At 43.8% G+C, this 18,850-nt stretch overlaps 1 protein-coding gene across 5 annotated transcripts in view; it reads right to left on the bottom strand.

The window, feature by feature from the left end:
• The window catches only part of DYRK1A (dual specificity tyrosine phosphorylation regulated kinase 1A), a 130,234-nt gene that overhangs the window by 69,350 nt on the left and 42,034 nt on the right, over window positions 1-18,850 (bottom strand). For 4 of the 5 annotated variants that reach the window (XM_040980813.1, XM_040980812.1, XM_040980817.1 and 1 more), the window contains exon 2: window positions 12,262-12,347. The exons of the other annotated variant lie outside the window; for it this stretch is intronic. In XM_040980813.1, the coding sequence (XP_040836747.1) occupies window positions 12,262-12,271 (10 nt within the window). In that variant the 5' untranslated portion in view covers window positions 12,272-12,347. The remainder of the gene's footprint in view (window positions 1-12,261; window positions 12,348-18,850) is intronic. 5 annotated transcript variants of the gene reach the window in all.

Raw genomic sequence — 18,850 nt, 5'->3', positions numbered from 1 at the left:
GGTGACCACAGGGGAGCACAGAGAACACAGGGAACACAGGGGAGCACAGAGAACACAGGGGAGCACAGTGCACAGGGGAGCACAGAGAACACAGGTGAGCACAGGGGAACACAGGGGAGCACAGGGGAGCACAGAGAACACAGGTGAGCACAGGGGAGCACAGAGCACAGGGGAGCACAGGGGAGCACAGAGAACACAGGGGAGCACAGAGAACACAGGGGAGCACAGAGAACACAGGGGAGCACAGGGGAGCACAGAGAACACAGGGGAGCACAGAGAACACAGGGGAGCACAGAGAACACAGGGGAGCACAGAGGAGCACAGAGCACAGGGGAGCACAGGGGAGCACAGGGGAGCACAGGGAATACAGGTGAGCACAGGGGAGTACAGAGCACAGGTGAGCACAGGTGAGCACAGGGGAGCACAGAGAACACAGAGAACACAGGGGAGCACAGAGAACACAGGGAACACAGGGGAGCACAGAGAACACAGGGGAGCACAGAGGAGCACAGGGGAGCACAGGGGAGCACAGAGAACACAGGGGAGCACAGGGGAGCACAGGTGAACACAGAGCACAGGGGAGCTCAGGGAGCACAGAGCACAGGGGAGCACAGAGAACACAGGGGAGCACAGGGGAGCACAAAGCACAGGGGAGCACAGGGGAGCACAGGGGAGCACATGTCGACTTCCAGAAGACCATCTATACCCGCAGGCATCACAGTTAAGACTGCATCTCGTTCAGAAATAAGACAACCCAAGACAGCCACATTTGCAGCAGTGCTTGCAAAGTCCCCATTTAACACCAACAGCAAATGCAAACAGCGTATTTTGTACCTCAGTTTCATAAACTGAAGGTGGTTCTTCAAGCCAAAATATCCAGCACACCGGCAGATCAAACATGCACATTCATATCCTCCATAATATCCACCAGTAAAGAATAACAAAGTAAAATGAAGCATGGGATGCAGAAAGGATCATTACAGTAATAGAAAACAGGTCAGATGGACACAGAGTTGAAAGCTGGCACCAGAAACCACAACCGCTGTGCTTTGTGAGATTCTAGGTGGGAAAGGAAAACAGAAGGGCTCATCTCCAAGTAACTGCTGCATGGTCAGCTCCACTCTTCTACAAAGTATTGACTGCACTGGGTCCCAGCCACTTGAGCACAGATGAACAGTCACCACAGGCCAAGGCCAAGGCCAAACATCATCCCTCTGCAGGTATTAACCTACTAGCCTAGGCAGGGTCAAACAACAACAATGTGTCTACCTGATAAAGCCTGCTCAAGCCCGCAAGGAAGCCAGAGGTGCTGTCTTCGGCCCCATTCACATGCTAAACCGGCCTGTCAGTCAACACATCCCTCTCTCAGACATCTAATCTGTCTCTTAACTTGGGAGGGAAGAGAAGATGACAAAGGAGTTCTGGCTCTAGAGTTGGGCAATAAGGGTGAATTGATGCTTATTATTAAAATGCAGTATTATTAAAAATGCTGGCAGAAGCCAACAGCCATGACAAGGCCTAAGAGATGTAAAGAACTCAAGTTATACAATTAAATAATTTAAAATAATTGCACTGCATTGTCCCAGTAGCACTAGCTCCCCGTGACTGGAATAAATTCAGTCACACAGCATCACATCTGCCTCTCCACGGGCCTACAGTACAGTGTGTTCTCCGGGCGGCTTCCACCTTTAATGGGAAAAAAAGTGGGAAGAACCGTGTCTCGTTCACTATTGTTCTCAGAGCTCATACTTCTAAATAAATTCTGAATGATCTTCTAACATAAACTAATGTAATTATATGAATAATTATGTACACTCATTTAACTTCAAATTTCATTTTTTATTTGAAAAGCACAGAGAAATGAAGACGGATCTTCCACCTGCTGGTTTACCCACCAGCCCTACTGCCTACAAAGGCCAGGGCTCAGCGGGGCGGAAGCCGGCAGGTCTCTCAGGGGAGTGGGATGCAGCCAGCTTTCTCAGTCTCCATCCACTGTTCCTCAGGATGTGAGTCAACAAGGTAGATGCGACATGGACTAATCAGAATCTTATCATACTAGTGTAATATTCTCAACCATTGGTTTCACAATGGCATAAAAACCATTTTTATAAAACTTGTCTGTAGTAATACTGATACACATATTCTTGTTTTGCTTTCTAAATTTCATATAAGGGCCCGGTGTGGTAGCCTAGCAGCTAAAGTCCTCAGCTTGCATGTGCAGGGATACAATACAGGAGCCAGTGTCCATGAGGCCCACTTCCCTTGTGATCTGGGAAAGCAGCTGAGAGCTGCCCAAAGCCTTGAGACCCTACACCCACAATGGAGGTCCAGAAGAAGCTCCTGGCTGCTGGCTTCAGATCGGCTCAGCACCGGCTGTTGCAGCCACGTGGGGAGTGAATCAGCGGATGCAAGATCTTCCCATTTCTCCTCCTCTCTGTATATCTGACTTTCCAATTAAAAAAAAAAAAAAATCTTTAAAAATAAAAAATCTCATGTAAGGGAGAACATGCAGTGTTTGTCTCTCTGACCCTGGCTTATCTTCATGGAGTTTATTTTTGTACAGAAGTGATGTATTTCTTCACTTATCAGTCATCCTTAATTTCTCTCAGCAATATTTTATACTTGTTAATGTACTGTACATCTCTTTCTCAGATTTATTTGTTTCATATTTTTTATATTATTATAAACAGTACTGGTTATATTTGACTTTACGTTTTTCAGTTCCTCTGACACAAAAACACAACTGATTACTAAGTAAAATGTTATATCCCAAACTGTCTAAATTAACTAATCACAGTAAATTTCTTGTAGATACTGTATGATTTTTTTAAAGTGATTAGCTCATCTACCAATACTGTAATTTCTGCTGTTGTAGTAGTCAGGCCTAGAAATAGGAGCTCGAATACAGAATGTGGGTATCCCAGGAAAAATCACCCGCTGCACTAAACACACCGCACTTCCATATTTATAAAAGACTACAGGATATAAGGGCCCAGAGCAAATTAAAGAAACACCACAAGGTAGTCCAATATAAATTCATAAAAAGAGAGAGAGTATTGGGAAAGCCAGATATTACAATTTTTAAAGTTCTACTTCACATAATTCAAATGTGAATAATGGTAACTTTCTGGGCCAGCTTGTGCTCAACTTCCACGTGCCATGTGCCCTGTGGGCACCAGTTCACGTCCTGGCTGCTCCACCTGCCATCCAGCTCCCTGCCTGTGGCCTGGGAGAGCAGCAGAGGACCGCCTCCACCTAAGGCAGAGGTACGAAGGAGCTTCTGGCTCCTGGCTTTGGGTTACCTCACTCCAGCCACTGCGGCCATTTGGGAAGTGACCCAGCAAATGGGAGGTCTTTCTGTCTCTTTCCCTGTAGCCCTACCTTTCCGACAAGAATAAAGCAAATCTCAAGAAGAAAACTGGGCAGTTTTTACATTAAACTTCTAGTTTTATTTTTCTTTATGTTGAAGCAAAACAAACTCAAAACTTTTGAACAGCCAGCCTATTCATTTTCTAAGAAGAGCATGGACAACTTACTCCTGGAACCGAAGTATTTCATGCCACTGAATCTATCATCAATGTATAATCGCACAATTCCAAGCTGCCTGTCCAAGGACACATGCTCCTTCTTGAAATACTCCCAGTCGGGGGTGGGAACTGGGGGGGATCCCCAATCCTACATGACTGCACCATAAAACTCAAAACAGAAAAAATAAATAATAAATGAACGAACGAACGAATAAATAAACAAAGAAAGAAAAGAAAAAAGAAAAGAAATGCTGATTTCCACACATATTCTAGAAAAGTTCATACTGGTAAGATTATCAAAGATTGTATCAAGCAAAAACAAATTATTTGTGAATCCATCAGGAAACTGCTTAAAAACAAAATCCACTACATAACACAAAGGCTATTTAACACCACCAGATTCTTGTTTGAGAGGATGACACATTCATTACACTAGTAAGACCTTCCACCTACAAACTAAACCTCATGCTCGGAGGGCCCATTGCTCGGAGTCCTGCGTGGGAAGTTCAGGCTCCACACGGAATCCACAGCTTCACTCACCAGCTCTGGCTCCTCACATTTCCTTCCAATGCAGGTCCTGGGGGGCAGCGGGCAGGGGGTAGGGGGGCTCAAGGAGGTGGGCTCATGCCACCCACAGAGGAGAACCATACTGAGATCCAGCTCCCACCTTAAGCCCTCCTCGCTGGGTCCTAAACCATTAGATGCTGTAGTCTCTATTCATATATTTCTCTCTCTCTCTCTCTCAAGTACATAAAAATTTAAAATAAATATTAAATGAAGAAAATTAAGACAATACAAACAGAAAAGCTGTCTCAACAACATTTAAAAATAGTAAATCAGGGCCAACACCATGGCCTAGTGAGCTAAGCCTCTACCTACGGGCACTGGCACCCCGTTAGGGTATCGGCCCAAGTCCCGGCCTCTCAACTTCACATCCAGCTCCCTGATCATGGCCTAGAAAAGCAACTGAGAATGGCTCCAGTGCTTAGGCCCTGCACGCACCTGAGAGACCCAGAAGCTCCTGGATTAGCTCAGATCTGGCAATGTGCTTATTTGGGGAGTAAACTAGTAGACAGAGGAAGACCTCTTTCAATATCCCTCCTTCTCTCTGTAATTGCCTTTAGAATAAAAATAATAAATAAAAAAAAATTTTAAAGGGAAGCAGCCTAGCACAAAGGCTTAGCAGCTAAATCTTCCCCTTATAAGCGCCAGGATCCCATATGGGTGCCAGTTCATATCCTGGCTGCTCCACTTCCCACCCAGCTCCCTGCCTGTGACCTGGGAAAGCAACAGAGAATAGCCCAAAACCTTGGGACCATGTGGGAGACCTGGAAGACCCTGACTCCTGGCTTCAAAGTGGCTCAGCTCTGGCCATTGCAGTCACTTAGAGAGCAATCCAGCGGAGAGAAGATGGCTCTCTGTCTCCCCTCCGCTCTGTAAATCTTCCTTTCCAATAGAAATTAAATCTTTACAGAAAATTAAAAAAAAAAAAAAAAAAAAGAGTAGTGAGTCCCACTCCGGTCAATCATGGTATTATCTCACAGAGATCATCAAGAATGAATTAATGCACACAAACCAATGGGAATAGTCCTTAGCATGTAAGGATTCATTTAAGAACTCCTAGTATTTAAAAAAATAAAATGCAAGAAAACTAGATGTGAAAGGATATTCACAAAAGAACAGAGTAACAAATCTAGTAATATTCAATGCCATTAAATCAAAATAGAAATTTAAATATTGATAAGCTTCACAAAAAAGCAAACATTCAAGACTATAGAGTACAGAAAAACTGACAGCTAGTATTAACACAATTGTATTTTTTAAAAATAGCTGAAAATATTAAATGTCCTAAAAGCAAACATATTCTTTAACTCAACAAATTCTAGACATTAGACCTAAGCCAATGCATCCGAGCTAACCACCAAGACAGCACCCCCGTGGGCTCAGGTGGAGGAGCCGCTGCCACTGGTCGGCCTGGGAAGGCAGGCCATGGGTCCCTCCGTCCTCAGCTCCGGGTCAGACCAGCAGTTACGGCCGTCACTGGCACTTGCGGAGTCCACCAAGCATGAGTGATCTCTGTCACTCCTTGCTTCAAGCATGAGTGATCTCTGTCACTCCTTGCTTCTCTGACTTTCAAATCAATCTTTCCAAAAAATGCTTGTCCTCAAGCAGAAAAAAAAAAAACAAACTGCAAACATGTTATATTTATTTAATGGGAAAACTTAACCATTTCAGGTATCCTTCAACAAAATATTCCACTAATTCATCCAAAAATGGATTCTACAAGTGTATCAACTCAAGTGAGTAAATATGGAAAACAAATGCTAACTTTTGAGTTAGTTTGGTTCCCAGAAGCACTTCATGGTGGTCACATTTGTTTCCTATTAGCCATGCTCCTGTAAACCCTTCTGAATAAATCCAGCTCTACATCACTGGCCACAAAGCAATGGCCAAGAAACAGAAAATCAGCATAACTTCAATACCTACTAAATGGAAAAGTTCATAAACTCAAACTTCAAATTACGCAAATAAGAAATGAATTTCAACTTGAATGTAAGTCTGGCAACACAGGCAGAACAAATAAAATTTGAGACATTAACACATAATTTGCAAAGACATACCAGTTTCTCAAATGGAAATCTAAGAAAATGTAGCTCCCAACTTGCATAACTTCCACAGGAGCAACCGGAAGAGACGATACGTCAAGCCTCTCCAGGGGCCTGTGCCACACATCACGTTACACAGACCAGGACATTCTGCTTATTACCATTCCCTACACCAAGAAATGGAAACTTGGAACTTGGTGCCTTTGTTTCATACTCATTAATTAATCCCTTTTAGTTTCCTTTTCTAAAAAATGTAACTTGTTTAATTTCTATATCCCTCGTATATACAATTGATTCCCTAACTTAAGAACACTGAAATGTGGCCTTTTCTCCTCCCCCTCCTAGCTCCCTCAGCATCTGATCTGACGGCTAGGAAGTCGTGTGCACCCTTACTCGGCCTTTGCTGTTAACACTCCATCCTGACACCAACTGCAGACAGCATCCCTATGATCTGGTGCCATCTCCTGCCGTCAGGACCCCTGCAGTCCTCCCGACTGCCTGAGGTGGCCCTCTGCTGGTCCCTTGTCAGTGCCTGGGTCTGTGGGGATAATGGTGCTCACCCAGCCTTGTCAGACATGGCCAGGTCCTGGTTTACCACCTTACTTCTATTTCTAAGGAAACAGGACAAATAAAAAGCCCCCACTGCCATCTTCCTCCAATCAGACATTTGTAGAAATACTTTAGAAGTATCCTGAAAATCTAAACTAGTGAATATAAATCTACTCGAGTCTGATAAAGGAATGAAAGTTAAAGAAACTAGTTAACCTCAGTTTCCCATGATTTTCTGATAAATATAAAATGTTCTCATAAATATATTCATTACTCAGATTATATATATTATTCATTACTTAGAATTAGAAACTTATTAGAAATAAGAAACTAACAGAAATTGAAAACACTGAGGAACTCTTAAAACCAACTCATCGAACTCAGTAGAACAAGCTCTTTGGGGGCACCTGTTCTGTCAGCTGGCAGAGGTGCCAGGTGCAGTGCTGAGTCCTTCCTCAGTCCCGTAACTTTGCTAGACAGACCAGGGTACACGGTGAGATAGTCACAATCCCCCACCCTGACAAGCTCATCGGGCAAGTGGGGACCTAAAAACCTGTACAAATGCCATGAAAGCACTACAGGACGGCAAGAGCCCTGGGAGGGGAACATGTCCTCAGCCGCTCGGGGTTTCTCGCAGCACTGGAATTTCCTCCTCCACTGCATATACACAACTGCTTTCACAGCTGTCAAACAGAACTCTTCTTTCCGCCATTACTATTCAATGCTAAGACACAAAGCAGGCAGGGGACCCACCCAGCCCGCGGACCATGTAACACCTCAAAACCACTCAGTCTGTCCCTGCTACGGCATGCACAGGCATCACTCAAAATTCAATAAATCAGTAACATGCCAATTTTGGGGTTTTTTTCCCCTTCTACTTTATTTTTAATTTTATGGTACAATTTCACAGACTCTGGGATTTCAAGGTTAACGTTTTCTAAGATCCATGAATTGTGTTCTAAATAGACAAATGGCCAGAGGCAGAAAATAGTGCCCCGCTCCTGACAGATGCTTACACTGTGACTAAGAACAAGGCACAGAACACCACACAGCTCTGTCAAAGTTAGCTGAGGCTTCAAACTCTTTAGGCTCTATGACCCAAAGCTTGCACTTTTAGGAAATAACTTACACAAGCCAAACACAAAGTTAAAACAGATCACTACCGATAGCACGTGATGCTAGACAGATACGGCATGTTTCTGATAACAGACATAACATGGATTCTACTACACCACTGGACATTCAGGGTGATCTCAACCGAAATACTTGAGAAAATACAAATAGGAGGGAACTGCTACAAGGCAGTGGGCAGTAGAACTCGAGATGTTACCCTGAGCTTAGTACTACCTGCATTTACCCGAAGAGAAAAGCAAAGCCATGAGAGCAACATAACCCTCCAGACTATCACTCATCAAGAAAAGAAACTCAGTGAACTGAACCAGTCAGAGCAAACTCCAACAGTAAATGAGAGAGTAAATGAAAGGCACAAGACGACCAGGGGCATGGGGTCGGGTTCAGAACAACCCCCAAGGCCAGCAGCTGGCCAGGAATCTTTCAGACAGCTAGTTCTTCCTAACTTCACAGATTACATGTCTGTGATCACTGGAATCTAACTGTTGAGTAAACAAACATATTCTATAACCACTCAACATATACAATTTTCCATCCTGGCACGCGCACTGTGCTGTAGCAGCTTCACCATCAGCTGCAGTGCTGGCCTGCCACACGTGCCTTGGAAAGCAGCAGAGGACAGCACCGCAGCGTGGCCCTGCACCCGCGTGGGGCACCCTGAAGAAGCTCCTGGCTTTCATCTGGCCCACGGCTGACTGCTGCAGCCATCTGAGCAATGACCCAAAGGTAGAAGACCAATGTCTCTCCCCTACCCCTCTTTCAAATAAATAAATCACTTTTAAAAAGTTGTCCCATAAGTTCATATTCTAAAATGAGTTAAGAGAATTTAAAATTAGACTACCACAAAAGGTTAAATTCAACTATACAAACAAAACACGATAAAAATAATATGAAGAAATGAGCACATTTAATCTTATACATTTATTCACCCTCAAAAAAATTAGGCTTGCATGATCTAGAACTATTTCAAGTCTTGAATTGACCACCAAAACATTTTTCAGAGCATTTTTTAATGTGTTTACTAAAGTCCATTTTAACAAAACAAAAAAATGTTATCAATTGCTGAATCCAAGTAGTGTTTCCCAAGTAATGTTCCACAGGATTTTTTAAGGAATTATTTATTTAAAAGTTAGAAAGAGAGAGGGAGAGACAGAGAGAGCGAGCTTCCATTGCCCTAGCTCACTCCCCAGGTGGATCCAATGGCAGGTGCTGGGCCAGGCTAGGAGCTTTGACTAAGGTTCCTGCATATACTTTGCCATCTCCCACTGCTTTTCCCAGGGGCATTAGCAGGAACTTGCACGGAGGGGCACTGCCAGGTGTTGAACTGGCATCCACGTGGCATGCCTACAACACCGGCTTTACCTGTTATTGCACTAAGCTGGCCCCCTGACATAAATGGGTACAAATCAAACATAAAAGAGAAGGAGGGCTCCTTAAATCAAATAAATTCTTAAAAATATTGGCTTAAAAGCAGGTTTCTTCAAACAACAGTCTATGTTAATCTACACGGTAATCTCTAAGGCAGTGCTTTTTCCAAATGCAGTGTCAGAAATTGGTGATTTTACACTTTAAAGAAACTGAATGTGGCTGCTTCTAGGTTTCCAGGACGCTGGTGTGCTTGGGTAGAATGGTGTCCGCACCAACAAGGACAGAGGGGTAGGGAGGGCAGTGTGGCAGCCGCATTCCATAGATAGATAGTTACTGAAGGCCTGAAGGGCAGAGAGGGTGGGACCCAAAGTGTCTGGTAACAAGAGCCCCAGGCAGGGCTGAAGCCATTACTGCAGGCCATCCTCCAAAGGGCTCTGTTTTCACTCCATACACTGGCCATTCAGCAGGTGGGTCCAGCAGCTTTTGCCTGAACACCTGGCATCATCGATTGGCCCACACGGCCTGCTCCAAAGGCACACCCCCTGCCTCCTCCAGAGCAGAGCCTCCTGACAGCACCTCCACACTGCACAGATGCTTGGTAGCTGCGATTCTGTTTTGCAAATTCAAAACAAAACAAATCTATTTTATTCTTGTTCTAATTATGCTGAAAATTATGAAACAAGGGCCTTTAAATTTCATGCATCCATGAACAACTACACACACATGTGCTAGAGATACATCAAAGTCTGGCTTTGGCATCACATTCAGAAAACATCCATTACTCCCATCAGCACCAGCTTTATGCAGGTACAACTGCGGGATTAAAACTGCACATATGAAAGATACACAATTGTTTTGCTACTTAAATATAGTATGATTACCAGAATGACATTATTTAACATATCCATCACCTCACAGAATTCCCATTTTAAAAGCTCTGCATTATTAAGCTTTGGATTTTTTAAAACGATGAATGCTGGCTTCAATGATCTTTCCAAAACTTCAGCCTCAAGAATGACACTGTAGATAAGAGTACGTTATCACCACAGCTAACACCAGGAACAATGCCCAGAGCAGACCAGGCTCCTGGATGGCAGAACGTTCACTGGAAACTACGCATACATGTTCCGGAAACAACCATTAGCAAGGTCTCCTTAGCACCTTTTATGTATGAAAATTCTGTCAGGTGAAGAATAAAAAATCGGTGCATAGTAATATAAGAGCAAACCACTGCATTAATTAATGATTATGAAAGCTGCTAATTTTACAGTCAAAAACAATGATTAACCTCTAAACTGTTGCAAAGGGAAATACACTAACAGCCAATATACACATAAGAGTTGGGGCTTTTTTCTTGGGCTAGTTTATCCTTTGCAAACCGACATGTGTGGATAACTTTTAAGGGAAACGAGGTCAAGGAAGAACCTTTACGTCGCTCACCTGGTGGAAGCTGCTTTGTTCTACCACTCAGAAAAGCAACTGCTCAGCGTGTTCTTTAGTTCTGTCATTTCAGGGAGGCAAGCAGCCTCTCCACAAAAAGAACTATCTGATAAACTGTCACATCCTGTGAGGAAAAACAGAAACTTGGCTACCTCAAAACTTCAGGAGTGAAAATCAGTAACACGCATCTATGAGATACAAAAAACCACCAACGAAACCAAAAAAACCCAACTTTGTTCCCCCACTGATCTCAGCTGAAAGCGAGCAACTACTCGGCCCACGTGCAGGGGAGAGCCGAGGAGCACGGCAGGGGCGGACAGGGCTAACACAGGGCTCCCGCACCCAAGGGTCAACCATACATCTGACAACAAAAAGTCTTCAGTTCTAAAAACGTTTCTGCAGACACCCCCAAGTCCTTCCCTATGGCTGTGACGGGGCGCTCAACTGCACACACAGACTGCAGTGATCAGCTGCTCCATCACGCTGTGCACCTGGCACGCCTGTGACATGTGCAAGTCTGTGTACCTCAGCACACCTGTGTGCAAGACGCATTCAACAACCATGGACTTAGAACAGAACTGCCAGAGTCTCACAAGTGGCGACTCCTTTGTGAATGTCAAGCATCATATGATATCCAATTTATAAATACTAAGCTCAAGCGCATTTCTTCATACCTACTGGCATACACAAAACAGTATTTTAAAAGCATTTAGTCAAAAGTAATTTTTTCCTTTTAAAAAAATCCAAATCGCAAAAAATCAAAATTAACCACAAACCATTAACAGCTATACCACTAATGTAATTAGTTACCTATTCAAGGTTTATATAATTCTTTTGCCTTTAAAACTACATAGGTTTATAAATATAACCAAACTAGAGCTCCCACGACAACCTTTACAAATGTAACCGCTTGGGTTAACAGAGCGCCTCATCCTGCCTAGCTTAAGAACATCAAAAATTACCACCAGCTCTCCGATTTCAGGAGCTTGAACACTACCACAGATGGAATAACCTCCATCCTCCGTATATGAATAAGGTCACCTCAATTTATTTTAAAAGGCAACCCAAACTCCTTCAAAAACATCTTTACACTGTAGCTCTTACATAAACACAAATGATCAAAGAAGCGAGGGGTAGAAAAAACGGAGACAGAAAATAGGCAGAGAAGGAACAGGTAAAGAAAAGAACAAAACCCCAGACCACATTTTGTAAAGGAATCGTTCACATGGGTTATACTCTCCTTAACTCGGCTGTCAAGAGCCTCATTAAACGTCAAGTGACATCTAGTCCTGTACAAAGGCTGGATTCTGACAGGAACCCGGGGAAGACAGGAGTTCAATGACAAAGGGGGAATACCCTATTTATTTTTATTATTAAAAGCACTGCAATTCCCATTTAAGTATTATCCAACTTTTAAAAAGCTACAGTATTAGCAAGCACTGTGCTGTGTATTAACAAGACTAGAGATCGCCTCCCATCATTCTCAGTGTCAAAGTCAAGTCAAATACGCAAGTATGGCTGCATTCATCTAGACAATCCCCCAACAATGCTAAGGACTGGAAAGCGCCCACAACCAAAATGCACCAGCAGTCCCACACACCCTTAGCCATAGTTGTACTGTATTTCAAAACTTGAGTCACCTGTATGCATCGTCTTCTTTCAAGTCTCATATCATCCTGGTGGGGTGGGGGAAGGGAGGGAACAGTCCAGCGGCAAAACTAGAACACTGTGTGGAGAGAAACAGACGATGATAAGACACAGGGTACACTGAGGAACATCTACAACTACATCCCCCAAAACACATACACAATGTTACATTTGCAAAACTAATGTACTAGCAACAACCCTACTTGAAAATGATTTTCACTAATCTTTATTCAAAGTTGACTATATACAAAATGTATTCAACTCTGAGAAGAAAGAAACTGTTTTAAAATTTGTCTGCACCAATGAAAACTTTGAACACTTCTGGGTATCAATAAGCCTGGATATTCTACCACTCTATTTAATTAATCAGGGTGGGAAAGCCCCCTTCTGCGATCGTCACTGCACGGCCTCTGGACTACGCCAGAGGTTAGCAAGCCGCTGCCCAGGAAACACAGCAGTCTAGGAAGGCACTGGAAGCCCAGGGCTGACACCTCTCCCAGCCCAGCCTCGAGTTATGAGCACCTCTCCTCGCTCTTATTTAATCGGACTTCCCACTTCCTACTGCCTAATAACCAGCCAACCCATAATGACCGATGGAAAAGTGAAGGACCAGGAACAGGTTTAATCCTGGCTTGCCAGGTTAAAGAGGTAAAGAGGGAAAAAAATATTTTGAAATTGATACTTTGGAATAAAAAGAATTTTTCAAATGAAACAATTGTGCTTCTTTTCACAAAAGGTTCCCCAAAATAGCCAAAATAAACCTACTGATTGGAAAGATGCCTGCTCAGGAACGCTGAAGGTCCCAGGCCTCTCACCCACTCCAGCTCCTCCAGACTGATTCTAAAAGGAACCATTTTCCTTTGTAAGTCCTTTGAATTCCCAACGCCTGTCACTCCCTAAATGACACATTATGGCACTCCAATCATCCTGTTTATTAACACTTTTTCCACTCCAACTCTGTTCTGTCCTGGATGTAAAGCATTACACAATCATCTTTTTACAAAAAGCATACAAAGTAAATACTAAAAAAAACAAATAGTAAAAGTCAAAAGTCACACAAAACATCACAATCCCAAAGTAAGTTTGGTGGGAGAACTGCTCTTGGTACAAACTTTCGTATCTTTAGCAACAACTTACATAAGTATCATTTTTAATGGGTACCTAACGCCTGATTGTACACATGTAAATGTATGTTAAGCCAATGGTTATTTGGGGGATAGAAAGCTTGTTTCCTGTTGTTTCCTAACATCAGGGGTTTTGTCTTTAAAAAAAAAAAAGATATGTTTTTATTGGAAAGGCAGATTCACAGAGAGAAGAGACAGAGAGAAAGATCTTCCATCCACTAGTTCACTCCCCCACGTGACCAAAACAGCTAGAGCTAAGCCACTCAAAAGCCAGGAACCAGGAGCTTCTTCTGAGTCTCCCACCTGGGTGCAGGATTCCAAGGCTTTGAGCCATCCTCCACTGCTTTCCCAGGCCACGGGTAGGGAGCCAGAAGGGAAATGGCGCAGATGGGATATGAACCAGCATCCATTTGGGATCTCAGCGCATGCCAGGCAAGGACTTTTAGCCACTAGGTTACTGCACCAGGCCCCTAACATCAATTTTGAACCTGGCAGCCTGCTTCTTCTAAATAGGAATTAAGAACAAGTGATATGGGGCCCAGCGGCATGGCCTAGCGGCTAAAGTCCTCACCTTGAATGTACCAGGATCCCATATGGACGCCAGTTCTAATCCTGGCAGCTCCACTTCCCAGCCAGCTCCTGCTCATGGCCTGGGAATGCAGTTGAGGACGGCCCAAAGCCTTGGGACCCTGCACCCGTGTGAGATACCCGGAAAGAAGTTCCTGGATCCTGGCTTCGGATCGGCACAGCATCGGTGTTGTGCTCACTTGGGGAGTGAACTAGTGGATGGAAGATCTTCCTCTCTGTCTCCCCTCCTCTCTGTATATCAGAACCAATACCTGAACTCAGAGGCTCCTCACTGCCGCATGCTCAGACTTGATATTATTTAAATCAGTTCTAGATCATAAGAGAAACTTTTTTAAAATTTTAAGTGTGACTGACAACCTCTACATTCTCTGGGAACCAAGCAGCATTCCAATCTGTGCTTGGTGCTCAGTACTTCGATGTACACACACACTCCCTAAGCAAAGGGCCACAGAAACACAAAGCAGCAGGAGGACTGGTTACCCATCACCCTCCTGGCCCTCCTCCTAACTGCTTTCTAAAAGACGTATTGCAAAATTGCCCTGCTGTGCCCTTTCTGCCAGCATCAGCTTTCCTAAACAGGACTAACGTATAACATATACACATATACACTTTTTTATATACACTACTTTATATAACTAACTTATATCAGTGCACCCACACATCTAGCTGGTCCTATGTACTTTTATAGGAATACAATAATATACTTAATGAATCACTGCTTTTAATTGTCTCTACATTTCAAAAACACAAAAATCATGAGGCTTAGAAACAATAAAATATTTACATATTATTAACAGCATATGTTTTCTCTAGCATGTCCAATGCTAAGATAGCAAAAGAAGTTCAACTCTACTAAATTTGTTACCTGCTGTCAAACTTACACAGAAAAATATTACCTCTTTAAAAGTTATGAATATGCATGGTAGACATTGAGTGCAGTTGTTAAAATGTTGCTTAGAGACCTGCAGGTCTGGCTCTGAGCTGCAGCTTCTTGCTGAAGCACACCCGGGAGGCAGCAGGAGATGGCCTAAGCACCTGGGTTCCTGCCGCCACATGGAAGGTCTGGCTGAGTTCCTGGCTCTGGAACTGCACCCGGTCTGGTCTCAGCTGTTTCAGACACTTAGGAAATGACTCAAGAGTCAGAAGATTTCTGTCTCTCTGTCCTTTAAAAACAGAAGAAACCTAGAAGCAGCAACATGTTCTTAAATTCCTAAAATGAATGTCCCTATATTTTGCCAAATAGTCCCTTTCTCCTTCACTTGGATCCCTAACCTCAGAAGTTACCTCCCACTCTATTCTTTCCTCCTCTATTATTTCTCTGTATATATTTCTCTCCAAAAAATAATCTTCAAAGGTTTACTGTACATTTAAGGATTCTGAGCTCAGGCCCGGCATAGTAGCCTACTGGCTAAAGTCCTTGCGTGGCATGCACTGAGATCCAATATGGGCACTAGTTCAGTTCATGTTCCTGTGGACCAACTTCCCATCCAGCTCCCTGCCTGTGGCCTGGGAAAGCAGTCCAGGACGGCCCAAGGCCTTGGGACCCTGCACCAATGTGGGAGAGCCCAAGGAGGCTACTGCCTTTGGATTGGCTCAGCTCCTGCTGTTACGGCAACTTGGGCGTCAATCAGTGGACAGAAGATCTTCCTCTCTGTCTCTCCTCCTCTCTGTATATTTGACTTTACAATAAAATAAATCTTAAAAAACAAAAATTCTGAGCCCTTTTTCTTGTTCTCACTCCTACTCTTGCTCCTGTCCCCAAGCTGCTGGAGGGCACCTCCCAACTCGCCATGCCCCAGGTGCAGCTGGGCTAACTTGCCACCTCCACATTTGCAGCAACTCAACAGATTATCTACTCTAAACAGTCTTACCAATTTTCAGGATGCCTCCCCCATTCCATTCCATTCCATGTCCACTTAATCACTGTGGTCTAGTTTTTCATTCCATCCTTGTTATTACAGATGCTTACTAGAATTCAGTATACCACCTAGGCTTGTTCAAGAGCTCCCAAAACCGGGTTAGACTCCTGGCTTCAAAGATCCCAACTCAGGAAGGACGAAAAAGACACAAAAAGATTTCAAAACTTCTGGAGAGGGCCCAGCGGCGTGGCCTAGCGGCTAAGGTCCTTGCATTGAATGCACCGGGATCCCATATGGGCACCAGTTCTAATGCAGGCAGCTCCACTTCCCATCCAGCTCCCTGCTTGTGGCCTGGGAAAGCAGTTGAGGACGGCCCAATGCTTTGGGACCCTGCACCCGCGTGGGATACCCAGAAGAAGTTCCTGGATCCTGGATTTGGATTGGCACAGCATCGGCTGTTGTGCTCACTTGGGAAGTGAATCATTGGATGGAAGATCTTCCTCTCTGTTTCTCCTCCTCTCTGTATATCTGACTTTCCAATAAATAAATAAATAAATCTTAAAAAAAAAAAAAACTTCTGGAAAATTACTTAAGACAAGCAAGTTTGGGGAGTTCTGAGTTCTAAGCCATCTTTATTGCTTGCTTCAGTCCACACACCTGTCAGTACTATACCTACCCTCCTGAGCCTGGATTTAACCCCTCCATAGTTGAACAACAAATGATCAAGTGTTATTGTTCTGAACTCAGAATTTAACACAGCATTCCAGAATAATAAATAATGAGTATAACCTCATTTTACCCCAATGATCAAGTCAGTTCCCCTATGTAAAATCTACCCGTTGTTTACCTAAAGCTTAACTATCTTATCACTCCGTTCTTTCCGATATCAATGATCTCTGTAAACACCTTACATATACACTCTGTTGATGAGAAGTAGTACCAGGTCTCATGCTCCTTTTATAGCATAATACGTGTTCCACAGAGTGACACTGTGGAGCATACACCAGGAAGAGATGTGCCTTGCACACAAGAAACGGGTTATAAAAGCAGTACACAGATACCACGTGATATTTGATTTTAAGAAAAAGTTATGTGCAGAAAAACCAAGCAGAATAGCCACTTCTGCAGAAAGGAGCCACACAAAATTGTTACACCATTTTCTACATCTTCTAAAATGAACATATACTTGAACGGTCTATAAACTAGAGTTTCACTGATCAATAAAACCTGTAAATGTGTATAAACTGCTTATTTGCTAATGTCAACATGTCCACATTTATACTTTAAATCCCACTGCTATCAATAAACTGAACATTCAGCTTCTGAAAGCAAGTCAATACACATGAACATGACCTCCACCGTGCAGGTGGGGCTCTGCCTCCTTGGCTGGGGGAGCTCAGTGCCTGGGGCAGGCATCCTGGTACTATGGGGGCAGCCACTGCCTGCTCTGAGTGCCCGTCAGAGCCCTACTGCTCCACTTCAGACACAGCGCCCTGCTGACGTGCCCAGGAAGCAGCAGAGGGCGGCTGCATCACTGAGATCGCGCTGCCATCCCTGTGGGCAGCCCCCCTGACGTCTAGGGTCTGCAACCCTGGCCACTGCACAGAGCTGAGGGGCAAACAAAGGAATGTTAGATGTGTCTCTCCTTCCCTCTAACTCTGCCTTTCCAGTAACGAAGTAAATCTATTTCTTTAAACATTGTTAATTTAGCATAATTGCTTATTTTCCATTTAATACTAGCAGACGCAAAAAAAAGCTATAAACCTTATTAATAAGTCTTAAAAATAAAGTCTGAAGTACCTTTTTAAAAAGTGTAACCTGTTAAACAGAATAAAATCCTAAATACAATGCAAAGTTACCATAATTCCCATAACTTATTCTAATAAGTTTTAGTCTGTGGTCACAAATTATATGCTGGACCCGGCACAGTAGCCTAGCGGCTTAAGTCCCCACTTTGCATGCACTGGGATCCCATATGGGCGCCAGTTCTAATTCAAGCAGCCCCATTTCCCATCCAGTTCCCAGCTTGTGAACTGAGAAAGCAGTCGAGAATGGTCCAAGGATAGGAGAGACCCGGAAGAGGCTCCAGGATCCTGGCTTCGGATCAACTCGGCTCCAGCCGTTGTGGCCACCTGGCGAGTGAATCAGACAGAAGATCTTCCTCTCTCTCTCCTCCTCTCTGCATATAAATTTAAAAACAAATTATATACTAAGTTCCTGCATGCTAACTTAGAATCATCTTATATCCTAAATAGAAGATAGTTATAAAATAATTTCCTCCTGCAAAAATTTATTCCACTGCTTCAGCGGAACGTCAAGGCTCTTGATCTCTCTTCTCAAATCTTACTAACCAATTCCCTGTTTTTCAGGCTCTGGCCAAGTCTGTACACAGTATACTCACAGCCACACGTACTTTGGCAAACGTGATTGTCACAACAGCTTTCCAGTCTTCATTTCAACTACTCAAGGCTGTACCACTGACTGGTGTTTCATGTTAGTCCAGTCTCCAGCTGAATCTGTACTTTCAGAAATCCATTTTTGGGGCCAGAGTTGTGGTATTGCAGGGAAAGCCACCACTGCGGACACCAGAATCCCATACGGGTGCCAGTTCAAACCCCGGGTGCTCCAGGTCTAGTGCAGCTCGCTGCTTATGGGCTGGGAAAGCAACACAAGGTGACCCAGCACTTGGGCCCCAGAACCCACAGGGAGACCCAGACGAATCTCTCGGTCCTAGCCTAAGCCTGGCCCAGCTTCAGCCTTTACACAGCCATCTCGGGAATGAACCAGCAGATGGCTTTCTGTCTTTCAAATAAATAAATATTTCAAAATTTTATTTTAGTGATATAAAATTTGTATTTTAAAAACTATCATTGGGCCTGGCGCAGTAGCCTAGTGTCTAAAGTCCTTGCCTGGCATGTGCCATTATCCCATATGTGCGCCAGTTCATGTCCCACTGCTCCACTTCCCTTCCAGCTCCCTGCTTGTGACCTGGGAAAGCAGTGGAGGATGGC

The sequence above is a fragment of the Ochotona curzoniae genome, unplaced genomic scaffold, assembly GCF_017591425.1.
Source record: "Ochotona curzoniae isolate NIBS_2020 unplaced genomic scaffold, NIBS_Ocur_1.0 contig_3498, whole genome shotgun sequence".
Classification (NCBI taxonomy): domain Eukaryota; kingdom Metazoa; phylum Chordata; class Mammalia; order Lagomorpha; family Ochotonidae; genus Ochotona; species Ochotona curzoniae.
The sequence above is the reverse complement of the archived record's forward strand: the minus strand, read 5'-3'. Positions and strand labels throughout refer to the sequence as shown.